At 34.9% G+C, this 27,573-nt stretch overlaps 1 protein-coding gene across 3 annotated transcripts; it reads left to right on the forward strand.

Annotated features, from left to right (window-relative positions):
• The first annotated feature begins 461 nt into the window (after positions 1 to 461).
• Positions 462 to 27,357, forward strand: LOC123556564 (uncharacterized). 3 transcript variants are annotated; one of them, XM_053542795.1, is made up of 18 exons: positions 462 to 523; positions 3,014 to 3,196; positions 3,806 to 3,917; positions 4,543 to 4,648; positions 5,120 to 5,277; positions 5,761 to 5,860; positions 6,556 to 6,722; positions 11,307 to 11,521; positions 15,090 to 15,238; positions 15,803 to 15,829; positions 17,504 to 17,536; positions 19,634 to 19,780; positions 21,493 to 21,613; positions 24,124 to 24,249; positions 24,641 to 24,794; positions 25,364 to 25,601; positions 26,312 to 26,493; positions 26,972 to 27,357. In XM_053542795.1, exons 2-18 carry the CDS (start codon positions 3,060 to 3,062, stop codon positions 27,002 to 27,004), a joined length of 2,205 nt encoding a protein of 734 aa, XP_053398770.1. In that variant the 5' UTR covers positions 462 to 523; positions 3,014 to 3,059; the 3' UTR covers positions 27,005 to 27,357. The 3 variants fall into 3 exon arrangements, with proteins under 3 accessions (XP_053398770.1, XP_053398771.1, XP_053398772.1); XM_053542796.1 differs by lacking the exon at positions 17,504 to 17,536 and having other exon boundaries at positions 26,972 to 27,349; XM_053542797.1 differs by lacking the exons at positions 15,803 to 15,829; positions 17,504 to 17,536 and having other exon boundaries at positions 26,972 to 27,352.
• Positions 27,358 to 27,573: the final 216 nt, after the last annotated feature.

Here is a 27,573-nt window from a genome sequence, read left to right on the forward strand (position 1 = left end):
ATAAGAAAAATATCGGCACTTTTAAGTTTTTTTGTGTTCTGCGACTGTGAGCATGTCTGTTATACTGCTTAACAATCGTTATCGGTTATAACTAGCAGCTTAAACCGCTTTGGTAGAAGAAATTGTAATATTTCATCTCAAAAATAATTCAGATAATGTTCTTATACTTTTAAACTGTGGACTACTGTGTAATCAGTAACTAAATCACATCATGAAAGGGTGAGAATTAACAACAGCTAGGACTATCTGCACGAGGTGACTTTCTTCAACTTCAGTATAAAAAAAGTAAATGAAGATGCTTCATAATAACTTTTAAAAATGTTTACACCTGAATAAACTGATAATTAAATAGTAAATTAATTCATCAAATTTCATTTGCTCAAATAATTAAAGCAGGCATACTTTAGGCCTCGAACTTATGAATGACATGCTGGAAGTAATGTTTACATTAACACCGTTTCCGGTGGTCAGTGCGCGTGCGTAGTATACATAAATTCTATGGAAACTAAAAGAAATTATTTCTGTAAGGCTTTAAAGTGATAATTAACCAACTTTCAAAAACGCTTGAGGCGGATTTATCTGTTTTAGACCTTTAAATGTACATTTACGTATATGTAAACACCCTTAAACACATATTTCGCAGTGACACTGAATTGGGAGATGATAAGTTTTTGGCCTTCTCATTTGTTTTAGCACTCATTTAAGAAATAACTTTAGACATAAGCTAAGCTTTTAACAAAAGGTTACGAGTATTTCTCTTTCTAACATTCGGGATTTAAAAAACAATCAAATTATTACTGTACATGATGAACGTTTACCGCATGTACACAGCAATGTGCCAGTGATAAAACCAATACCCTTACGGAAATATTATAGTTTACCACGAACACTTACTGCGATCATGCCACGTATATCCAGCGAACATGCCGCGAACACTTTTGATACAATTGGTATAACTGTTTGCGGGATGTTCGTTTGGTATTCACTTTTCACATGCAAATTAGTTTTGCCGCGAACTTCCCGCGAACAAGTAGCTGTGAACTTCCCGCGAACAAGTTGCTGCGATCATCCTGCAAACTAGTTGCTGCGAATATCCTGTGAACAAGTTGCTGCTAACATGCCGCGAACTAGCTGAAAACCATCTCTACAGAAATTGTGTACAAAAAAGCATGTACAGAAAAAGTGCAAAAACAAATAAATTAGTAGGAATCAGGGATATAAATTTATTGAATAAACTTGAACACTGAGGTTGTAACAAATTCAAATTGTCAATGTCTGAACTTTTTCATATCATATTTAGAGCATTTTAAACAAAGTTTTAATGAATTTTAACTGTTACTTGTCATTTAGATAACAGTGTGACTGTCTGAGTGCATGTATTCATTTCATCCCAATGTTTTTCTTCACACTGATAAGTTATATGTATCACTACAAATCTGTCGTTGTTTTACATGTTAATTATCAGACTTATGAAGCTTAGAAATTGTCAAAATAAGCTAGTTTTATATTTCTTTTTAGATAATCTGTTACAGCTCTGCAAAAGGTTAAGCATATCTGTTTCATTTTCAAAATTCATTAATGTTTACTGAGATATAATATGAGTATAGATATTAAAGATAAATTTTCTGACTTAATTACCACAAAAAAGTATATATTCCTATCAGCCTCTAAGAATCACTTATGAAAACTGTCTGTAATGCACACAGATTTCCTTATAAACATGTCCAGAATATCTGGTTGTAATTAACTTTTCACACTCATACTGTGACCTTACAGATAATGTTACAAATTAATTGATCTACAATTACCTGCTCTTATAAAAGCTCTTCAGTAACAGTTTACCAAAAGATTATAATCTTCTTAGTTCTTCTCGCGAACATGCCGTGATCATTGGTCTTCCTGCGAGTATCCCGCGAACTAGTATCAAACCAAACGCGGCATGATCGCGGTAGCAGCGAATATCCTGCGAATAGGTATGTTCGCAGCATGTTCACAGCATGTTCACAGCTTTTTGACCATTTAATAAGGGTAACTTTACATGACTGTGTACTGTGATTTATCCTCCATTAGATTGCTTGTCACAAATGTATAACAATCTGACTGTCAAATTTTTTTGACTGACCTTAAGATTAGGTTAGTATTGGCATGAGAAGTAGTCCAACTAATTTGACGCGATCCTAGGAAATACTGAGATAATTTTTTCATATGGGCAATATCCCCATTCGCTTCAAATTTGACATTTGAAAAGACCAAAATAGTTGAAGCAATTTCCAATGAAATTTTCATCGCTGCCGATGCTTTACATGCTATAGGTTTAAATGCCGATTATTTCAGAAACTGGCCATAAATTCAAATAAAACTTTAATACATGTATCAAAAGGAGATTCAATTCCTCATTGATTTATGTAAAAATGATCAAATAATATCCAAATTACGAAGTTTTTGGTGGTTTAATCCTATGTTCACGATTAACGTTTATCATGTATATGTGCAAGCGATAAAACCAATAACTTTACATGACTATGTACTGTGATTCATCCTCCATTATTTTGGTCCTTCAAAGTTTTGATGTTTAGGTTGCCAGTCACAAATATAAAACAATCTGAACATCGAATTATTTTGACTAGCATGGGAAGTAGTAACACCTACAAAGCATGTGCTACAACAAAAATAATATTCAAATAATTGTAGTCAGCATTTCATCTTAAATATTGCATGAATCGAGTAATATAATCTTATTCAAGTGTTACAATGTATTATAGTGGTGTATCCTGGCAGCCTGAAGGTCCTTGAAATTGTGGAGGACTTGTTCTGTTTGATGGCTAGCAATTCCATTCATGATCCCTCAGCATAACTCTTTCATTGAAAATGATAGTTCTTTTGTTTGGTAGTGTGAAAGAGGCTGTCAGTTTGCCTGAAAAATGCACATGACTTCAAAAATTCACCATGGATATTGCAACAGTTTACATTGTAGATCTCTATGCTCTATGACAAGTGTTGTTTTCTATTTAAGATCAAAATATGTGAGGCAGCTAGAGCTCAGCTAGCACAGGGGCAGTATGCCTATCACTAAAATCCCGATAGTCCACAAGTTTGGGATTATTTCCCATACACAGAGACTTGAGTTACAGGAGCGACTACTGAAACAGTCCTACATACAGACACTGAAAAGCCAGAAAGTTCTTGTACCAACGAGGTAAGTTTGCAATGCCCGTAGTTTTGTCTGTCTACATCTACATCCAGTGGAACATAACTTTTAACATTTATTCTCTAGAGTTAGGTAGAAAGAAGATTTTGGTAGGGATATATACAGTTTTGAATAAAATGGAAGTCCACACACTGTAAAAAAGAAAGTTGATTAAAAAGAAACACACACACAGATTATAAGTTGTTTAAACTATGTATTATAATGAATAATTTTAATGATATATTATGGGTATTATTGAAGAATGTTATGGGTATCAGTTGAAAGAGATATGTAATCTAATTTCCACTGTTTACCAAAACAAAGTTACGAAGAGATCTACTAATTCAGACTTTGTTCACATACAGACTGAGAATTTTACAATGGAACAGAGCTTTTCTTCCTTCTATAAAAATCTGCCTATGTGCATTGAATTGCCATATTTTTAGTTCAAATGCAACTTTTTCAAAGACAAAATTTGAAATTCCCTAAATGTAAAGGTGAGAGCAGCTTCCTGACTTCAGGAAAAAAAGCATTTTGGACAATGTGTAGTAAAAATTATGAGATATCATGAAAATCTTTCAAGTATGTTTCAGGGTTTGTCAATTTTTTTATTTTCAGAAATCCATTAGAGGTATCTGAAGATTTTGTGCAGGAGTACAACAATGCTAAAGACTTTGATGAGAAAGAGAAGTTGGAGCAGTCTGCTCAAAAGATGCTAGAAAGATCAAAGGTTGATATCTGTCTCTCAGTTAAACCCAGTTTGTTATGTGTTTAATAAATTTTTGAGTGTGGAAATGAAAAAGAAAATACTTTGATGACATGTGAGAAATGTAAGGGCTACTAATGTATGATGAAGAACAAATCCAATTTATACCATTTTGAGATTGACATTATGTTTCATATGTTTTGTGAAAGGGATACAGAAAGTGTAACTAACACAAATCTGTTTCCATGCTTGTTAGTGCATATGATATTCAATATTGTGGTTAAATTTTTCAGTAAAAAATGGATGCAATGACCACTCAGATGACTAAAACTGCTTAACAACTTAAATCTGCATGCATGTCTCTTAAAGTTGTAACATGCAAAAACATGATTGTTGACTGTCAAGTATATAGACATGAAAGAGATGTGAAAATAATTTGTAAGATTGCTGAAATGGAATTTATCAATAATGTAAATAGAAGTAACAACAATGTTCAGTAGTTAATCTTGTTTCAAAGTATTTCAAACGAAGTTTTATTTGCTTTCAAAGGTTTCTTCTTTAATTTCAAAAATGAGCACATGTTGAAATTTTTCTGTTCAGCATTTTATACAGCATACCTTGTAATATCATTATTTAAAACATATTACAGAGGAGAGCAGGTTTAAAGGATGGTGGAGTGGGAAAACATGTAAATCTTCCAATGGCATGGACAGAACTGGCTCAGCTGGCACAGTGTAGGGGCAAGATACAAGAAGGTAATGTTTCCTTGCTCTCCATAGAAAAAACACCAATTGCAATAAATGGCTAGGAGATGAGCAAACTGCTTGAGGTATCAAGAGTTTCAGGCGATTTAGAATATATAAGGAAAACTTCTGGAAGTAAGCAGTGTTCACTGTATTTAAAACCTCTTTCCTTTTTAAGCTATTTATAAGTTGAAAAATAATGTTTTGGTTATATGTAGTTGCAATTTCCATAGACTGTTTTATACTTCTTTTCAAAAGCTACAAATTGTCAGGAAATCTTAATACTACAAAATAAATTGGAGCCAAATGCCTGAGAAGTGGTTAACAGATGGATTTTGTTTAGCATATGTATGTCGTGAGGGTAGTACAATGTACATATCGTTAATGGATGGTGAATTAACTTAAAAGGAAAATTGATCGTAGATTTATACTGCGCTACTTATTTAAAAGATGTACAATATGTCCACCATTTATTTATTACAGAGTGTTTGGATGTATTGATAATCTCCCTTGATCAGTCTCCACTAGAAAAGTACCATATCCCTGCTCTGTTTTTCCTTGCCGAGACGATGCTGTACTGGTTACGGACAGATGCTGTACACCAACCATATCTCAGAACTGGTGAAATTAAACTATTGAAGGTAATATTTGTTACAAATTGATCATTTCATAACTGTTCTGTGATTCTGCAAAAAGTTGAAATTTCTTCTTGATGCTGACTTCTTTTTTTAAATAATTTCAGTTTTCATCTCTTGAGTCCATGCTGTTTTACAAATAGATTGATTCATTTGATAATAATAAGTATGATACTTGCTGTATTTTTTAGCTTGACTACACAAAGTATGGAGAGCTGTCCTACTCGGAGTCATTAAACACTCTAGTAAATATGACAGCTCCGGCTTCCTCAGATGTTCCCAATTTCACTATCCAGTATCGAAATAGTCAAGTTGCTATCTTCTTTTCTAGCTCTTGTAATACCATGCACTCCTGTTTAGCAGTATATAATTAAGTTATTAAATTAATTTGAATGAATAAATATGACGCATTTAGTTTGTTGAGAACATTTATTGCTAAAATATATATTTGTACTGTGCACCATTTGAAAATCCCTTCTTTTGTTGCAGATGGGTCAGTTGGTATTTTCACGGTTATTCTATCATCACATGGCTGGACAACTATCAGGACAGAAGGAGTTTAAAAACAGACTTTTTACATATCTTGATGGTAAACTCATCACAGTATCTTTTGTTGATATCAGCAGGAACAGAATCTTGCAGTAACATACCTGATCATCAAAACCATATTCAAAATAAAGGGCCTCAATGTCAGAATGTTTAAGTTTGCTGACTTTGAATCACTAGCCTCACCTAAGATAGTTCAAAACCTTGCTTGGGGTGTAGAATTTGATACAGCTTTTTTATGGAAGGTCCCTGGTTCTACCCAGGTACCCAACCATACCAGAAATAATGCAAGGAGGGGCACCTGGGGTCTTGTTTTTCAGTCAGAATTTGAAAAAAAAATCACCATATGAACTGTGTCCTTGTGACTCTAAACCAAACAAGAAAAAACAAAATATTTCATGGGCTGTTAGACTGATTTGACAAAATAATTTTCATAGTCACTGCTTTTACTTTTAATCAGTATCAAACTCATACTGTACTCTGACACATCCCTATATTGTATTGATACCTTTGTCACAGTCTAAAATGATTGAACCTAATGATGAATATTTTTTATAAAATATTGCTGTCTGACCAATGTTGCTGGACATCAGTTACAGGCTTGTTTTATAACTGTTTTTGAAAAATCACTATTACAAGTTACATAATTATTATGCTTATTTCTAGTTACTTCTTAAATTGTTTCTACATGTAACTTGTTGTTTTATAGGTAGATAATTATGAAGGTGTGTGTTTCAGGTTTACAGGAATGCCAGGAAGCATACAGCCCCTACCCAAATGCACTTCTGTCCCTGAGGTTTATCATAACTGTTGGTAAAATCATCATGTCAGATACACAGCTTGAACCTGGAGATATCAAGGAGGGTGATAACATCAGGAAATCTGCTCTCAGTAGACCTAGTGCTGTATGTATAATCAAGCTATTGCTTAAATCTATTCTATAAGGATTTTACATGCTTGCCTGTTTAAGACGGGTTTTTAGCTTGACTATACGAAGTATAAGGAGAGCTATCCTACTCCCCCCGGCGTCGGCGTCTTTCCGAGTCCCCACCTTGGTTAAAGTTTTTTTACACTTTCTCTTTTTTCAACTTATTTCTGTAATTACTTGATGGATTTGATTCAGACTTGAAATACTTATTCCTCATCATCATCCACATCATCTGACATAAGGGCCATAACTCTGGCACCAATATTTCATGAGTTATCCCCTCTTTTCACTTAGATTTTCAGGTTAAAGTTTTGATGCACTTTCACTCTATCTCTGTTATTACTGAATGGCTTTGATTCAAACTTAAAATAGTTGTTCAGCATCATCACCCACATCATATGACACAAGGTGCATAACTCTGGCACCATTTTTCCATGAATTATTCCCCGTTTTTACTTAGAATTTCAGGTTAAAGTTTTGGTGCACTTTCACTCTACCTCTGTTATTACTGAATGGATTTGATTCAAACTTAAAATAGTTGTTCAGCATCATCACCCACATCATAGGACACAAGATGCATAACTCTGGCACAATTTTTCATGAATTATTCCCCTTTTTACTTAGAATTTCAGGTTAAAGTTATATGCACTTTCACTCTTTCTCTGTTGTTACTGAATGGATCTGATTCAAACTTAAACAATTGTTCAACATCATTACCCACACCATATGACGCAAGGTGCCTAACTCTGGGACCAATTTTTCATGAATTATTTCCACTTTTTACTTAGAATTTTAGGTTAAAGTTTTGATGCACTTTCACTCTGTCTCTGTTATTACTGAATGGATTTGATTCAAACTTAAAATAGTTCTTCAGCATCACCACCCACACCATATGACACAAGGTGCATAACTCTGGCACCAATATTTAATGAATTATGCCCCATTTTGCTAAGGATATACTTATATAGTGTTTTGATACATTTTATCTTTACCTCTCTTATTACTTTAAGTTGATATTTTTGACATAGACTCAGGCTATTGTGCAATATCTTCATCAACAATTGGAGTCATTAAACACTCCAGTGACAGCTCTATTTTCCTCAGATGTGCCCAGTTTCACTATCCAGCATCGAAATAGTCGAGCGTGCTGTCTCCTGTGACAGCTCTTGTTTTCTACCTGAGGGACAGTATGGAATGAAAAACCGAGGTTTTTTATCCAAGTTGTCCAGAGGGATGGGAAGAAAGCTGTTTTACTCTGGCAGACATGTAAGATCATTTTTCTAAATCTTGCCTATCATGTTCAAAATGCTATTTTAGATAAGGTTTTTCCCTAGTGAAAGACAGGAATATCTGTCCCTGGCGTGATTGGACATATGTTTACTTTCCCTGCTAGGTAGGCAAGAAAAGCTTGTCTAAAATTTTGTTAATATTTTATTCCCAGATTCTATAACAACATTTTCAGACCAAAATATTGAAATAAACATATATAAATTAATAAATCAACATTGTATGCTTTTGAATTTTTTGGTAATCTGATCTTACACATTTATTGATATTCAAACAAATAACTGTTTAATTGTTGAAATATTGTGGTGTGATTTCTTGTAAAATGATCACATTGAAGCTGAAATTTACCATATTCCATTGAATACATGTGATGTTTTTGTGTTGATTCACCATAAAATCCAGCTTACTCACTTTTCCTCTGTTTTTATATTACGAAATAATTTTACTTGTTATAAAATAAGGTCCACAGTATGAGTAATGTACATTTTATAAGAAATATGTTACACATTTTTTATTAATAATATTAGGTTGACTGTTAAAGATAGTCTTATAATGTTTCACATACCTGTTGTGATTAACACATTACATGTTTTTAGCTCACCTGAGCCAAAGGCTCATGGTGAGCTTTTGTGACCGCTCAGTGTCTGTCGTGCGTCGTCCGTCCGTCAACATTTCCTAAAAAAATCTTTTTCTTGAAAACCACTGGGCAGAATTATACCAAACTTCACAGAAATGATCCTTGGGTGGCCCCCTTCCAAAATTTTTCAAAGAATTGAATTCCATGCAGAACTCTGGTTGCCATGGCAACCGAAAGGGAAAACTTAAAAAATCTTCTTGTCCAAAACCACAGGGCCTAGGACTTTGATATCTGGTGTGTAGCATCATCTAATGGTCCTCTACCAAAATTATTCAAATTATCTCCCTAGGGTCAAATATGGCCCCGCCCCTGGGGTCACATGGTTTATATAGACTTATATAGGGAAAACTTTGAAAATCTTCTTGTACAAAACCACATGGCCTAGGGCTTTGATATGTGGTATGTACCATCATCTAGTGGTCCTCTACCAAAATTGTTCAAATTATCCCCCTAGGGTCAAATATGGCCCCGCCCCGGGGATCACTAGTTTTACATAGACTTATATAGGAAAAAAAGTTTAAAAGTCTTCTTGTCTGAAACCACAACACTTAGACCTTTGATAGTTGGTTTGTAGCATTGTCTTATGGTCCTCAGGCCCTTCCCCAGAAATTTTCTAAGGCGCTGGGGTAAAGTCTGTATGGCGGAATAAGGGGTGGGTGCGGGAGGGGTATCCCCTCCCGTGTTCGTTTTTTTTTTAAAATCTAACCCAAATGGTGCTTTTTTAAGTATACCATAAGCAAAAAAACACAACAGCATGTATTTCATTACTTCTACATTTTCACATAATGATATAACCATCAATATATCATATAGTGTTATTTCTAGAGCTCAAAAAGGACAGGGTGCTGTCCAAAAGGGGCAGGGTGCTCTTTTCGACCTGAAAGTTATCATAGCAGTAGTTGCATTTCTAGATGTCTATAGTTAATATGTATTTCATTTATCTTTATTGCACACTTAAAGGAAATGTCACAGAATAAATTTAAGCGGTAAATCTTCCCAAAACCAGTAACAAAGTTTACAAAGGCTTTTTACTTACTTTATAGTTTAGGTTAAACCATTCAAGCCTTTCTCTTAAAAAATGTCACCAAGAATGTCAACTTATTCATATGAATATGAAATAGTGGAGGGCCTTAATATATTAGCTTAATCCTGAAACCAAGATCATGTTGTAAACAACATAGTTAAAGGCCTGTTTCAGGTCACATTGTAAACTAATAATTATCAAAAGTCATGTTGTATTGATCAGGTCTTTCATCAATATTTCATTAACAGAAAAGTGCTATTACAGTCAGGTTAAAGTTTACTAAAACGCATATCCAAATTATACTATCCGGATACTGGTACACTTTCGGAATGTTGTCTGAAAGTAGTTTTTACTCAGTTACATGACCTACTAGGGTAAACCAGAGATAGTTCCTCAAATTTTGATGTTTCTCATCCTAAAAAATACACCGTCAGCTTTTTTTGAAGGAAATATGGAAAAATTGCATACGACATCGGGAGTAATAAGGACTCGTGAACGGACATTCTAAACGTACTTTTACTTTCGATATTCATTAAAATTTGTGCATTTTCTAATTTAAATTACAGTCGAATCAAACTGCATTGATATATACTTGTTATTATACTAAACAACGGTCTTATTTAAATTTTGCGCGAAGAAATCTAGGGCACTTTTCACGTGCTTGGTAATCAGCTGGCCGCTTACGCAAGTTCCATTCTATTTATCAATTAATTTTAACACTTCATTGATTCTCATTACCTGTGTGCACTCGCCGTGACGTAATTTGCTGATCAAAAAAATCGTCGAGGCATGTCAACAGGGAAATTACATATACACTACACATGAGGTACCTCACGGGGATGAAATCGCTTACTGATTTAAGACGCCGCGCTAATAATTGAGGCACCGCGCGGGATATTTAAGCGCTGTGGGAAGCTGTATTTCGTGTTTTAAGCGCCGCGGTAGCGCGGCGCCTTATGCGGCTGGGGAAGGGCCTGGTCCTCAACCAAAATTGTTCAAATTGTACCCCTTGGGTGAAAAGAGGCCCTGTCCTGGGGGTCCCAAGTTTTATATAGACTTATATAGGAAAAAGCTTTAAAAATCTTCTCGTCAGAAACCATACAACCTAGGCTTTTGATATTTGGTATGATGCATTGTCTAGTAGTCCTCTACAAAAATTATTCAGTTATGCCCCTGGGGTTAAAAGAGGCCCTGCCCTGGGGTCACTTAGTTATTATGTGAGTTATATAGGAAAAATACTTAAAAAATCATCTGATCCTATTTCCAAGACTATTTAATTATAATTACCTGATGACCCCAAGTAATATGATGTCACTTGACTGTGACCTTGACCTACTGACCTACTTTTTTTTTTTTTAAGATACAGCCTTGAAATTTTGATGACATACACAGTTTTGCACACAAATCGTAAAACTGAATTTCATTGACCATGAATGTGACCTACTGACTTTCTTAATATTTTATCATCAGTTTGACATTTGAAACATGTAGCTCATATTACTCAGGTGAGCGATCCAGGGTCATCATGACCCTCTTGTTAATGTAATATAATATGAAATTATACATTATATTATGTGCTGCATATCTTCTATACTGCTCTATATTGTTTAAAGAGAAGTACAGATACTGGCAAAAGAACCATCCATTCCAAAGACATGACAACCCACACCGCTCACAGTGTGGCAATCAGCAGCAGTGTTCATGACCTCAGCCCCACTCTATGGCACGCCCTGGATGTGTGGCGATGTACTAACCATCTCAGTGGGGGTCTCACAGAGGCTCTGAAAGCCCTCAGTCATTGTGGTATGGGGCTTGTAAATGAAAGCTGGTAAGATATTGTATCTCTGGCTGCAAAACCTGATTTCTTCTGCCATACTTTCTTACTCATATCTTAATATTGTCATGCAGTTTAAATGAAGTACTTAAAGCTGAAGTTGAATTACTGGCGCAAAAGCACCGATGTTTCTAGATGTAACCCAAGTAATGCACCTTGACTTTTTTGATATTATCTAAATTGATTTCGAACAATTTCAAACTTATCATTTTTAGCTCGACTATTCGAAGAATAGTCTAGCTATTCTACTCACCCTGGCGTCGGCGTCGGCGTCACACCTTGGTTAAGTTTTTGCATGCAAGTACATACAGCTATCATTTAAAGGCATATAGCTTTGAAACTTATTTATTCTTTTTCTAGGTCAATTACCAACCTCACTGGGTCAAGTTCCATAACTCTAACATGTATTTTGAGCAAATTATGCCCCCTTTTGGACTTAGAAAATTCTGGTTAAAGTTTTACATGCAAGTTACTATCTCCAAAACTAATGCAGATATTGAATTGAAACTTCACATGTGTCTTCGGGGTTATAAAACTAGTTGATAGCACCAAGTCCCATAACTCTGACCTTCATTTTGGCCAAATTATGCCCCCTTTTGTACTTAGAAAATTTTGGTTAAAGTTTTGCGTGCAAGTACATACAGCTATTACTAAAAGGCATATTGATTTGAAACTTATTTTTTCTTTTTCTAGATCAATTACCTACCTCACTGGGTCAAGTCCCATAACTCTGACATGTATTTTGGCCAAATTATGCCCCCTTTTGGACTTAGAAAATTCTGGTTAAAGTTTTGCATGCAAGTACATACAGCTATTACTAAAAGGCATATTGATTTGAAACTTATTTTTTCTTTTTCTAGATCAATTACCTACCTCACTGGGCCAAGTCCCATAACTCTGACATGTATTTTGAGCAAATTATGCCCCCTTTTGGACTAAGAAAATCCTGGTTAAAGTTTTACATGCAAGTTACTATCTCCAAAACTAATGCAGATATTAAATTGAAACTTCACATGTGTCTTCGGGGTTATAAAACTAGTTGATAGAATCAAGTCCCATAACTCTGACATGTATTTTGGGCAAATTAAGCCCCCTTTTGGACTTAGAAAATCCTGGTTAAAGTTTTGCGTGCAAGTACATACAGCTATTACCAAAAGGCATATAGCTTTGAAACTTATTTATTCTTTTTCTAGGTCAGTTACCAACCTCACTGGGTCAAGTTCCATAACTCTTAACATGTATTTTGAGCAAATTATGCCCCCTTTTGGACTTAGAAAATTCTGGTTAAAGTTTAACATGCAAGTTACTATCTCCAAAACTAATGCAGATATGGAATTGAAACTTAACATGTTTCTTCGGGGTTATTAAACTAGTTGATAGCATCAAGTCCCATAACTCTGATATGCATTTTGGTCAAATTATGTCCCGTTTCGAACTTAAATATCTTTTGATATTTAACATTTTGGGTAATAATTTCCTGCTTCTGTGACAATATTTCGAATAGTCGAGCTTGGCTGTCTTACGGACAGCTCTTGTTAGCTCACCTGTCACAAAGTGACAAGGTGAGCTTTTGTGATAGCGCGGTGTCCGTCGTCCGTGCGTGCGTCCGTAAACTTTTGCTTGTGACCACTCTAGAGGTCACATTTTTCACAGGATCTTTATGAAAGTTGGTCAGAATGTTCATCTTGATGATATCTAGGTCAGGTTTGAAACTGGGTCACGTGCCTTCAAAAATTAGGTCAGTAGGTCTAAAAATAGAAAAACCTTGTGACCTCTCTAGAGGCCATATATTTCACAAGATCTTCATGAAAATTAGTTAGAATGTTCACCTTGATGATATCTAGGTCAGGTTCGAAACTGGGTCATGTGCCTTTAATAACTAGGTCAGTAGGTCTAAAAATAGAAAAACCTTGTGACCTCTCTAGAGGCCATATATTTCACAAGATCTTCATGAAAATTGGTCAGAACGTTCACCTTGATGATATCTAAGTCAAGTTCGAAAGTGGGTCACGTGCCATCAAAAACTAGGTCAGTAGGTCAGATAATAGAAAAACCTTGTGACCTCTCTAAAGGCCATATTTTTTATGGGATCTGTATGAAAATTGGTCTGAATGTTCATCTTGATGATATCTAGGTCAAGTTCGAAACTGGGTCACATGCGGTCAAAAACTAGGTCAGTAGATCTAAAAATAGAAAAACCTTGTGACCTCTCTAGAGGCCATATATTTCATGAGATCTTCATGAAAATTGGTCAGAATGTTCACCTTGATGATATCTAGGTCAAGTTCAAAAGTGGGTCACATGCTGTCAAAAACTAGGTCAGTAGGTCAAATAATAGAAAAACCTTATGACCTCTCTAGAGGCCATATTTTTCATGGGATCTGTATGAAAATTGGTCTGAGTGTTCATTTTGACGATATCTAGGTCAAGTTCGAAAGTAGGTCACGTGCTCTCAAAAACTAGGTCAGTAGGTCAAATAATAGTAAAACCTTGTGACCTCTCTTAAGGCCATATTTTTCATGGGATCTGTATGAAAGTTGGTCTGAATGTTCATCTTGATGATATCTAGGTCAAGTTCAAAACAGGGTCATGTGCGGTCAAAAACTACGTCAGTAGGTCTAAAAATAGAAAAACCTTGTGACCTCTCTAGAGGCCATACTTGTGAATGGATCTCCATAAAAATTGGTCAGAATGTTCACCTTGATGATATCTAAATCAAGTTTGAAACTAGGTCACATGCCTTAAAACACTAGGTCAGTAGGTCAAATAATAAAATAACCTTGTGACCTCTCTAGAGGCCATACTTTTCATGGGATCTGTATGAAAGTTGGTCTGATTGTCCATCTTGATGATATCTAGGTCAAGTTTGAAACTGGGTCAACTGCGGTCAAGAACTAGGTCAGTAGGTCTAAAATTATTAAAATCTTTTTACCTCTCTAGAGGCCATATTTTTCAATGGATCTTCATGAAAATTGATCTGAATGTTCACCTTGATGATATCTAGGTCAGTTTTGAAACTGGGTCACGTGCGGTCAAAAACTAGGCCAGTAGGTATCAAAGTAGAAAAACCTTGTGACCTCTCTAGAGGCCATATTTTTCATGAGATCTTCATGAAAATTAGTGAGAATGTTCACCTTGAAGATATCTAGTTAAAGTTCAAAACAGGGTCACGTACCTTTGAAAACTAGGTCAATAGGTCAAATAATAGAAAAACCTTGTGACCTCTCTAGAGACCATATTTTTCAATGGATCTTCAAGAAAATTGGTCAGAATTTTATCTTGATAATATCTAGGTCAAGTTCAAAACTGGGTCACATGAGCTCAAAAACTAGGTCACTATGTCAAATAATAGAAAAAACGACGTCATACTCAAAACTGGGTCATGTGGGAAGAGGTGAGCGATTCAGGACAATCATGGTCCTCTTGTTTCCAACAAACTTTTGTTTTGTTCCTCTTATTAGAATGTTGGATGTTTTAATAGATAAATATGATATTAGACTTTTATTATTAAAAAAAAACCCTGATTTTTTTTCTGTTTCAATTTCATAATTTGCTGTTACAGGGTAGACAGTATGATAGCTCTACAGATTTTGGCTGAGGCCTCCAAGTCCAGCCTCATGGCCATGAGGGCCCTTCATAATCTTGCTCGAGGGTACAGACCAGGGGATAAGGTGAAATCACCACCTACATCCAGCAGGTCTGAAAGTTCAGGTGAGCCTTCATTTTTAGTAACTGGAGAAAACAGATTAAGTGTTGCTAGATATCATTGTCTCCCTATTTGTTTGCTAGAAATTTAGAAATATATCAAAATACTTATGTTGCTTCAAATATAATTTTATTTCATAAATATAATTATTTGCTTTAATTGGCAATGTTGTTTTTTGTTCTTGAATTTAGTCAGTTGGAAATTTACTGTAGAACATGCTAGTATATTTATTTATTTTAATGGTAAAGACTTCTTTGTGTATACATGTTGAAAATAGGGCATATACAGTCGAACTTTGTTAAGTCGAACTGGACGGGACCAGCACAAATTGTTCGAGTGATTGGTTTTTTGAGCCATCAAACAAAATTTATTATATAGGGATTTTTCCAGGACCTGCCAACAAGTTCGAGAGAAGGGTGATGTACAAATTATTCGAGTTAACGAAGTTTGACTGTATTGGTAAAACAAAGATAAACGTTCATATTCAAACCTGTTACAAATTGTCCAAAGGAATTGTTTATTTTCCTTCAAAAATCCTTTATAACAAAAGCTGTTTGTCATTTTTATAGAACAAAAACTGAAGCAGAGTTCATCGGGTAGGTAGCCTTAATTGGTGATGGGAACACATTACAAGTTCTTTAATGTTTACTTGTTTAACTTTCATAATGCAGTATGGTATAATTTTAAAGCAGTTTATCACATAAATTTAAATTATTGTAGAAAGTTTGATTTTCTATTGATGACTCTAAGCAATTTATAGATAACGGTCACTGTAGATTTTGTTATTTTTGCATCGCTTTTTTTTGATAATTTGATATACAACAAATCTATTTGTGTGTTTAAGAACTCAATCTCCATAGTTGTTTATACTTTTGGAGAAAATACTCCATAATATTTTCTGGAATTGAAATGGCATGTCACTCTGATATGTTTTTATCATAGTACATGCATATAAATGTTTTGTAAACCATATTTGTTCTTTTTCTTGCATGCCAATTTAGTTGATAGTAGAAATCAAAGGCCTGAAGGGCCTGAGTCGGCTAATGATTGATGTACTGACAGTATAGTCTACCAGTTTGTTTTTAGTTTTTTTCTTAAAATTTCATAACACAGCTCGATATTTACCCAAAATATTATATCCGGATACGATTACACTTTCAACAATATATTTTACAAATTGTGATGATACGGAGACATTTAGCAGCAATTGGCAATATCTGACATTGAAGTTTACGGTTAAATTAACTCTTATTTAAATCTTTTCATAAAAAAGTTGTTTCGTTTCGTGAAAGCAGCCAAACATAGACGATCTACTTTCGATTTCAAAAAATACAAGAAAATACAATTTAATGTTTCGCCGATTTGTTTATTTCTCGAAAAATAAGAATTAAAATCATTTTTAATATCAGTAATAACTATAAACAAACCAGTAAGAGCTTCTTCTTCCGATAATTTATCTGTTTACTGACTGCAAAATTCAACCCACGCAAAGTTTATAGAAATCATACGATGCGTGTATAAGTTCAATGTGGGAGAATTAAGGCTGATCGGCTATGTTACCTAACGCATCCAGACGATTTAGATTTTGTTTTTAAAAAAGCATTGTGTGCGTTTCTGTAATAATATATACGTTTTTATACGCTTAGAAATTATTAGACATGCGTATTTGCATTATTTCTATAAGTAATTTACGCTAATACGCATCTTATCTGGAGCCCTGTGGAACTATTTTTTGTCTTTCTCTGGATGTTACGCAAGCTTTGTGAGCCTGCGCAATTCTTAAAATGCACATTTATGCTTAATGAGTTACATTCGAGTATTGCACAATTACAAGTTATAAATATGACAGATTACATCGTATATTGGTCATAGCAAAGGGAATTGACACAACTTAACTTCATTCATGCAGTGAACTGTTTGAAATTTGAGAAATCTAATGGAACTACATCCCTTCACGTGTTATTCGGTCCATTTAGAGAATCGCTGAACAGCAAGGACTCGTCAAAAGGCTTTCAGCCTTTAGCCGACTCAATAAAAGTAAAACGAATGCTTTACTTTTAAGCACTTTTTTAGTCATAGAGGCAAATGAATTTATGCATTCATTCATGAATTACAGCATGTGAGTCATCTTACACCCCAGGATATAAGACGACTTTCTCCAATCCTGTCTGGCATGCAAGAAATTGAAATCTTTATTAAGGAAAGACATGGTGTAGCAGTTCATATTCAATCCATTTAATATCATCTAACACTGCCTGCTTGATTTACAGCAAGTCCTACAACTAAGAAAATCTTAAGATTTGGTACGAGTACTAGAATACATGTAATCTTTCCTCTAAACACATTAGTACATACACTTGTACATGTATATTCTGTGTAATGACTGACTTAGAAACTAACAGTTAGATATTTTTATACAGTATTACCATAATTGAGCCATGCAATGAGAAAACCAACATATTGAGTATGGATCCAGACCAGCCTGCGCATTTGCCCAGTCTGGTCAGGATCCATGCTGTTCGCTAATAGCTTCTCTAATTCCAATATGCTTTGAAAGTGAACAGCATGGATCCTGACCAGACTGCGCGAAAACACTATGCTGGTTTTCTCATGGCGCGGCTCGTATAGTTTGTTATTTCTGCAAGGAATAAATTTCTGCTGCTTTGCAAGTCTGACCATATTTTTAAAAAATATATACCATAATAATTTGTCCTGAGTTTAGCTTGAAGCTATATTTTACATGTGGAAATCTGAATGTGTAATATATTGTTAAGACCATTTCCTTATATGGTTGTTTGGTAATTGCTGGTTTTACAGATTACATCATTTTAAAACACTTGTTTATTCCTGATTCCTTAGCCTTCCCTTTTTTTTGGACAGACTGCGGAAATTAGAATTTCTGAAATGACAAACTGCACAAAATTAAAGTGCAGAAAAAGATATCTCGACTTAAAAGGCAAATATTCAGAATTTATTCGAACGCAGAAATAAACTTTTATATGTTACAAATCGATAGTTAGCATAGAAGTAGATTTTATTTTCAATTTATTGCTGTCTGTGAACCGCGGGATTGACACAAATTTTATACAGTATAGTTTCTGATTAATGCTTTGATAAACATGGTGGATTATATATGCGTGAAGTTGAAACTGTTTAAGATATCGCACATGGCATCAGGGGTAGACTTTTAGATGGACAAAAACAAAACATTTTAGGAAAAGTTTACGCAAATTTATGTCCTGCACTGTGTCATGACTTTGCTAATAGGTTAGATGTATAGGTATGGGCACTCAATTTCCAGTAAAGTATATCAAATGTTTGAGTCCCAGATGTGGCCTATGTTCTGTATGATGATTTACCAGAGTGCAATACATTTGTGCACTGGTTTGGTTTACTGACAGTGGCTAAAAATTATTTGTAGAAAATCTACTGTATTAAACACAACATAAAACATACTATTTCTCCAACTAAATTTGAACTAAAGCTGTCATGTCCAGTTAATTGTGTTTAGTGTCACTTAAATTGTTAGATCCACTGTCACGGTGACCTTATTTGCAGATCCATTACTAACGGGTGAAGGGAAAAATCTTTATTAAACATTTGAACAAGTATCATAGTCATTACTGTTCCATTGTTTATCATTTGTAAATCTTTAGCTTCAATTATTGGAAGAAAAGGTAGAGCTATTGCACTCAATGCATTGACATCAGCATCCCAGTTTGGTTATGTTTTGTACATATATATAAACTGGTGTCTCATTTCCCACTAATGGAAATAGATTAAAACTTCACATACTTGCTAGCTGTGATGTTCTGACTTGCAGTGTACAAGGTTTTGCATTTAAACAGAATTTTGCCTTTTTTAACATTTTCGGTTTAGTTTTTTTGTTACAAAAGCGGATATCTCAGTATGGATCAAAACTTCACACAATTTTCACTGTATTGATCTGGCTTGCATTGCATAGGTTCCATAACTATTTTGCCTTTTTACGTATCTATACCCCTTAATTGACTTCTATATTCATTCATTCTGTTTTTCTTAATTGACAAAGCTGTTGAATATCTGAGCATTGCTGTCCTGCGACAGCTCCTGTTTTTGTGATTAATCAGTAAACATCAGGTTGATTTAGGAAAATTTTAAGGCACATCAGACATGTATTAAGAATTAAAATTTCTTATCATGAGAATCAGTTGAATTTCCATTGTCATCCAGGTATGGTCCACAATGTGCTGACAAAACAATATTGATTAGACAATCTTTTAAACTTCCATCAAGTCTGTAAGAGAATAATATGTTCATTTTTTTCTGTTTTTAGTGTATTTATATCATCTCATATGATTTCAACTGCCAGTATGTGCAGTTTGTTCATATTAAAAGAGAATACTTTTCTTCTTTACTAGAGAGTTACAGTTATTCAAGTGATGAGTCAACCCCCAAGGATAGGGAATCTCGTGCCAGTGTAGCAAGCTCTAAACCAACTTTGAGTGATATCTACGAGAGAAGTGAGGAAGGTGACTCAGAGAAAAATAAAACTGCTTCTGCAACAGGTACCTGCTTGTACACAGTGTAACGCAATCTTAGGTTGGATTATATTTTAACTAATCCAAAGATCCTATCAGCAGTCAGAGAATTTCAATGTTTTTACTAGTGTATCTGTATATTATTCCAGGTAACACAGTACCCTTTTGATGAATCCATTAAACATTTCATTCAGTTGGAAAATATTGGTGTTGCTACTGTTTTTGCCCTATCCGTCTGTCCATCACAATTCATTTCTGATCAGTAAGTTGAGAACCATTTCACTAGAACCTTCAAACACCATAGGGTGATAGGGTTTATAGAGTAGTTGATCCCAATTGCTTTTGGGGTCAGTCTGTTAAAGGTCAAGGTCACAGAGGCCTATTCCTATCAAAAACTTGAGAACCAGTTGACCCAAAACTTCAAAGGATTGTCGAACATACTGAGCAGATGATTCGTAATGACTTTGGGGTCAGTACGTCAAAGGTCAAGCTTACAGGGCCCTGAAACATGAAAACAGTTTCCGATCCATAACTTGAGAACAACTTGACCCAGAACCTTGAAACGTCATAGGATGTTTGAACATGCACAGTAGATGACCCTTCTTGATTTTAGGATTTATAGGTCAAAGGTCAAGCTCAAATGGCCCTGAGTCATGAAAACTGTTTCAGATCTATAATTTGAGAACCACTTGACCCAGAATCTTGACACTTGATAACCCGCCCGCATAGCTCAATAGGGAGAGCGTTGGTCTATGGATCGCGGGGTCGTGAGATCGATCCTCGGGCGGGGCGTATGTTCTCCATGACGATTTGATGAAAGTTGTTGGGTCTGAAATCATTCATCCTCCGCCTCTGATTCATGTGGGGAAGTTGGCAGTTACTTGCGGAAAACAGGTTTGTACTGGTACAGAATCCAGGAACACTGTTTAGATTAAGTGCTCACCATTACATGACTGAAATACTGTTGAAAACGGCGTTAACACCCCCCCCCCCCCCACCCCACACACACGTAGTATGTCTCCCCACACACAAGACCACAGAGACCAGAACATTGAAAACCATTTCCATATAGATGACCTAGATGATTGCTATTGCATTTCAGTTGCTAAGCCAACCATCAGGGTCACTTTGACTTTGGTTCCTATCCCCTATTGACTTCTTGCATATGACTATGCTTTTGGGAGAGACATGTGCTTTTCCACAAAAGAATCTTCTAGTTAAACTATAGATATGTTATAGATCACTTATTTATCTTTTAATGAGTTGAGTTTTTGTATTCACTTTCTTGATTAGCTGGTGAATAAATGATCTATAACCTATCTTTATGATATCTAATTGATATTAACATGTGCTTTCTTTGTGTTTCATTGAAGAATAGTAGAATATTAGCTCTGTATATAAAAGGAATGGTATGGTTAGGTTTGAGAATAAGTTTTAACATAGGTAAATCCTAGTTAGTAGGTATTTCTTACCAAACTTCAATTTTTGTAGAATCAGCACTTCTCTACAAATAGTTTTAAATCTGTATTGTGTATGTGAGGTGGTATAATTTCTTTGAGACAGATGATACACAGTAGAATTCATGGAAACATTTAGGACCAGAGACACACACTTAAGTCTCCAGGAGTTGCATTAAAGGAAGATAGATTGCTCTGTAAAGTCACGCAGAAGTAATTTGATGTATGATGAAGTCTCCCATAGAGTCAGCATTTATTTTGTAAATTTCTGTATTATAACAGAATCATCGAAGTCTAAACCAAAGAGTGCTGATGTTGATCCATCCCTGAGGGATACAGACCCAAGTGAGGCTTCTCCTCCATATATGCAATCACCAGTGAAGAAAGATGATGAAAATATAATGTAAGTCATTAAATCCTTGGTGATATTTTTTATATAGAGTCTATATACAGCTTCAGACAAAATAATTAGGCAGATAATTCCTTTGATTGCAATTCGATAAACACTTTTTGCCATAATGTACCATTGCCAAAATTATCATTTGAGGAACAAATTATGTCATTAGATAAAATTTATGTGAGTTATGATAAAATATTGTGAGTATATTGTGACAGATGACCAAAATCATTAAATTAATAAAAATGTCTCCCCTGCAAATATGAACAATTTTGCCTTATAATTCCTTAATTGATGTATGAAACTGCCTTCATAAGATGACATATTCTATTTAAAACATCCGTCTTTAAATAATTTTCTCGCTTTCTGGATGTTTAAAGTGTTTAATCCAGTGCAGTTGCCACCATTATATTAGTCTGCTATGAACAGTTATCATATCCTCTTGTTTTTTTCCTCCTGAAGTCTCCACTATTGAGCTAGTCTAGAAGGAGCAGGTATGAGATCCTTCGATAAAGTATTTTATTTATCTCAACTTAAATAAACTTATGCATCCCTTACCAGTGAATATATTAAGTGAATGATTGAGTCTATCATTTTGATAAAGAATTTCCCCTTTTTGAAATATGTTCAAATGATTTTGAAATCTCCACTATTTAGCTGGTCCTGTAGGAAAGGGTTTGAGATCCTGTGATGACAAAGTTATCCCTGTGAAATCTCCATTGAGGTTGTGTTGTAGGTATAGTTTTGATAGCCTGTAATGACAAAGTTATCCCTGTGAAATCTCCATTGAGGTTGTGTTGTAGGTATAGTTTTGATAGCCTGTGATGACAAAGTTATCCTCATGAAACCTCCATTAGGTTTGTCTAGTAGAAATACTTCTGAGAAAAGAAATTTTGTTCATGAAATATCAACCATTAACCTAGTCTAGTAGGAACAGTTTTGAGATTGTCGGATAAAGTAGTCTTTTATCATGAAGGTTAATTTGACCAATGTCTTTATAATCCTCTACCTGCCTCATCGGAAGAAGATGTCTGTGTATGTGGGTTTAATTTAAACTAGCAGAATAAAATGACTATTGGGAATAAGAGAAATAAGATGCCATGCAAATGACTTTAGGACCAGTATTCATTAAGGTTTATTTTTTGTGGTCCATAACCTAACTGTGAAGGGATTTTATTGTTACTTGGCACAAATGTTTCCCATAATAAGATGATTTGTCATGTGCAACATTCAGATCCTAGCTCAAAGGTCAAGGTAAAAAATTGGAGTAAAAAATTCAGTTGTTTTTTTTTAGCTCAAGGTGAGATTTTGTGACTGCTTGATGTCCATCATGTGTTGTTCGTCGTGCATCCATCAACCTTTTCTAAGACACTCTTCTTCTTCAAATCAAAACTACTGGGCAGATTTACACCAAACTTAATAGGAATGATCCATGGGTGACCCCCTTCCAATTTTGCCCAAATAATTAATATCCATTCAGAACTGTAAAAGGAAAATCTTTAAAAATCTTCTTCTCAGAAACAGTTAGCCGGATTTCAAAAATATTTTGTAGAAATGATCTCGAGGTGACTTTCTACCAAAATTCTATTTCGTTAAGAAACATGGCCACTAGGGAGCGGGGCTTATTTTCCCTATATGACTATATTGTAAATTTCAAAAATCTTCTTTTCTGAAACCTGAAGACCCAGAGCTTAGATATTTGGTATGTGGCATTGTCTAGTAGACAAAGTCTTTTAAGATAAAGCTTTGAAACTTTCAGCACTTGTTTACCATCACCATGGCCAGTTATAGGCAAGAGTACATAACTCCATCAGGGATTTTGGCTGAATTATGGCCCCTTTCGACCTAGAAATCTTGGTTAAGTTTTTCGTACCAGTTCATATTTAGAAAAAGTCTTTTGAGATAAAGCTTTGAAACTTTCAACACCTGTTTACCATCACCATGTCCAGTTATAGACTAGAGTACATAACTCCATCAAAGATTTTGGCTGAATTATGGCCCCTTTTGACTTAGAAATCTTGGTTAAGTTTTTCGTACCAGTTCATATTTTTTGTAAAGTGTTTGACATATGGCTTTTAAACTTTTATCACTTGTTTAGTATAATAGTCTCTATCTGTAGGAAAGAGAACATAACTTTGTCATCTATTTTGGCTGAATTATGGCCCTTCTTGGACTTTGAAATTGGTTGTTTTCATACAAGTTCATGTTTTGTCAAAACTATTTGACATATGGCTTTTAAACTTTGAACACTTGTTTATCATTATGATTTCCATCTGTAGGCAAGAGTACATAACTATTTTGGCTGAATTATGGCCCTTTTTGGACTTTGAAATTGGCTCATATATTGCCATTTAGTGCAAGACTTATCGAAATCAAAGTAATACAGGAACCCTGTTTGTCTAATCTATTTATTTCTTTTGTCTGGATATCCGTGGAAATATTTTGACCCCATTCTTCAATCAATTCTTCGAATAGTTGAGCGTGCTGTCATCAGACAGCTCTTGTTATCTTTGCAGAGAAGAGGTTTCTCCGACTGGTGCAACATTGTTAAAACGAGAGGTATCGTTTGACACTGGTGTTCCTCTGAAAGATGAGGAATCAAAGTCACCTGTAAGAAGAACATCTCCAAAATCTACACCTGGGTAATTAGTTATTTTATTCATGTTTCTTCAATAGAAGTTTTCATTGATTAGTGTATTTCATTTGCTAAAGTGTAAAGTAAAGGGTTGGCATGTGCCTGAGTTCTCTAACTAACAGTGCGGGTATTTCAGTACTGTGTTTCAGATTGATTGTAGAATCATTGTGAATTTAATGGGTTTAATGTCAATTGGGCAATTGGGAATATACACACCTTTCTTTTAAATTAGGCCTTGATTGATTGGTATTGGTCCATTATCACTTTCAGTGGCCAGTGTATAGATCTGTTTTTGTAAGCTATTCCAGCTTGTTTTTGCATACAAATGAAATTCATCCGTGTATGGCCATTTTTGCATAAAATTTTCAAGGTATGCTATATTGTGCTTTATTTTATAGGACACGAGCAATGACCCAGGGCTCACGTACCACTGCTGCAACAGGGGAGAGTATGTACCCTCCAGGAACTGGATACCAGGCTGAAGCTGGTACAGCTTTACCCAGTGGCAGGGCCTCTGATGCTAGCACAGTACAGACATACACTAATGCTATAGTAAGGATAAATATACCTGTGTTTACATTTAAATTAAATTATGAGACTGATAAACATTCAAACCTCATTATTGGTATATACATGGTGTATACACAAAGTATGTTTTTGAGTTCAATATACAAAATATCAGCCTTCATTTAGAAATGTGTGTCACATATACTGGCAGGTATACTGTGACCATATTTTCCCAAAGAAGTCTTAAAGGTATATTAGACCCAAAATTTGTATTTGAAATATGAACAGTTACTACATATAGGTTATTAAAACATAAAATTTACAAGCTTAAATGTATCTTTAGGTTTAAAATAGTACACACTTAGCACTTGTGTAGCTAAAAACAGTGTAAATGTCTACTACCACTTAGAAATGGAAGTGTTTTTTTAACAAACCACTTGACAAACCTGTTACTGCATCACTTTTATGAATGTAGCTCTACAGGCACAATTAATTTTTAATTATAAGTAAAGTGAAATTGGTAAGAATTTTGTACATTTGAAATGAATGTCTAAAGATAAAAAAATTAATGATTCCACAGTATTATTACTTCTATTGTCCTAATTTCTTGATAGAGTCCTGAGATGCCAGGTATCAATGGTTGGCATTGGGAAGTGGCCATCACCTACACTGATGTGTTAGCAGAGATTTGTCTACATGGAGGAAATGCAGAGATACAGAAATTGGCATTGATGGGCTCAAACCAAGATGTTGCCGACCCTTTCAAGAGGGGCTACAATAATCTACCGCTACACAGTGCAGGGTTACTGGACTTGGCTTTCTTTAAGGCTGTCAATGAATCTAGGGATGGTGGTAAATATTTGGTGATATTTATATACTGTAAAACAACTCTCACTCAGGGGTGCAAGGTATGAGCAAAATACTTGGGTATTTCAGGGTTAGGAAAATATAAGGGAATCACCTGGGAACCATTCTGAATTGCTCAAGTGAGCCCTTCTTCTTCCTGAACATGGTTATTTTGTCAGCATAGTTAATTGAGGTGTATGCCAGTCTTACTAATTAAAAGATCATGATCTTCCTTTAAGAGTCAGTTGGATAAAAACATTGCAGATGTGCCTGACAGCTAATTAAATGTAGCCATTATTCAAATCTTCAAAGCAAATTATATGTTTTGTCTAGCATTTTGTCCTAACAAATATTGATGGTCAGGTGTACACATGGACTAGTAAAACTACTTTGAAAAGAGATTATCAGAGTTACCTGAATGATGAAAATAATACAATGTATACAGAAATTTGCATCTATGTTCCTTCATCACAAATGCTTACATGTATGCTGAATTAATTTTGCCGTTCTTATGTTTATAGTACATTTTGAAGGCAAAATAGAAGACTTAAAAAAAAATTATTGATTAAATTTCGAGATGATTTACGATGGCTTTCTGTTATATAGTATATATATTAAAGTCGTTTGCATGTTTGCTTAACTGGAAGTGAAGGTGTAACATCATTTACCCAGAAAAACCAAGCTGAATGCCTTGTGCCCTTTCTACGATTCTGCAGGTCCCAATGATTGGAGTTGGCGTATTAGATTTGGTGCTGTACAGTCTATGGTGAAGATTTGCCGGTGTCTCGCCAACAACAAAAACAGGGAGGGTATAAGAACAGCTGCTTGGAATGTTTTACTTCGGGCACACTCCATGGAGAAAGATGAGAGAGTGTTAGAGGCTTTGAAAGTTGGACAGGTATAAAATAATAGATATTGGTAGCTTTTCATTGGTTCAAGGCTTTCTCAGTGGGAAGAGTTCATAAAAGTACATCCTTGTTACCTTTGTTAAGAAATATATTCCTATAACTATTTGAGCAAAGATGTTATACTGTGCTAATATTAAAATTTCTTGGGCACCAAAGTGGTTTTGGCCAAACTTTTGTTGGTATATGAGTTAGTGGATTTTGACATTAAACTCACAATGTACATGTAATACGGAAGGTCAGTGGTTTTTGGCAATGCCAAGAGGTGTCTTCCTCCTCCACTAAAAGCTGGAAAGTTACCATATGACAGTTAGTTGTGTCACTGTGGTGTTAAACTCAACAAATTTTAAGACAAAAAAAGTAATCTTGTCTGCACCAATAAAACTAGAGGCAGAGCTTTAATATAGAAAATTAGAAAAAAAAGGTTCTTATTTACATAATTGTCTTTATTTTTAAATGATCATTTCATAGGACAGTACCCCTAAAGTAAGTTGTATCCAGTAGAAGTTTACATTTATATAGTTTCACAATGAGGCAGTTGACAAGTTGCATGTTTTATATTGTTCCCATTTCCATGTTTTGAATATTCCAATATGTTTGTTGCTAGTGCAAAAAGTGGGCATTGTAAATTTATTAGAAACATTCTAGATTTAGTGTTAGCATGTTAATGACACAGACCCAGTGTTTGTGGGTGTTACAACATTTAAAGTTTTGAAAACTTGCATGTATTTTCCTGTTTCTGTGGGAATTTCTGTCTTGACTGGCATTTATAGATTGAAGATTATTTTTTATGTGTTTAGATGGGTATAAGCCACATGAAGACTCTCGGCTTATCCATGAAACATGCTTACCATAGATACCCATGTATAATGCGCAGTTTTTTGACCCCCGGGACCACCCCCGAATCGTGGGTGCGCATAATACACAGGTATAGACAATTTTCCAACCTCAAAACAAGTTTGTTACCGATGTTCGCCATTTTGGTAAAGGGAAACTACTCCCCACGCTTACTGTCACCGCTAAAATCTAAGATTGCCGTTACGTTCCGTAAAAGATCGAATGGTTTATTTTTC

The sequence above is a fragment of the Mercenaria mercenaria genome, chromosome 5 (assembly GCF_021730395.1).
Source record: "Mercenaria mercenaria strain notata chromosome 5, MADL_Memer_1, whole genome shotgun sequence".
In the NCBI taxonomy this organism is placed as follows: Eukaryota; Metazoa; Mollusca; class Bivalvia; order Venerida; family Veneridae; genus Mercenaria; species Mercenaria mercenaria.

Bases quoted from the DNA above. Each gene is read 5' to 3' on its own strand.
- LOC123556564 (XM_053542795.1), top strand. From the start codon at position 3,060: ATGCCTATCACTAAAATCCCGATAGTCCACAAGTTTGGGATTATTTCC. The intron at 4,649-5,119 runs GTAATGTTTCCT...TATTTATTACAG, and splicing joins TAGGGGCAAGATACAAGAAG to AGTGTTTGGATGTATTGATA. The intron at 24,795-25,363 runs GTAAGGATAAAT...ATTTCTTGATAG, and splicing joins AGACATACACTAATGCTATA to AGTCCTGAGATGCCAGGTAT.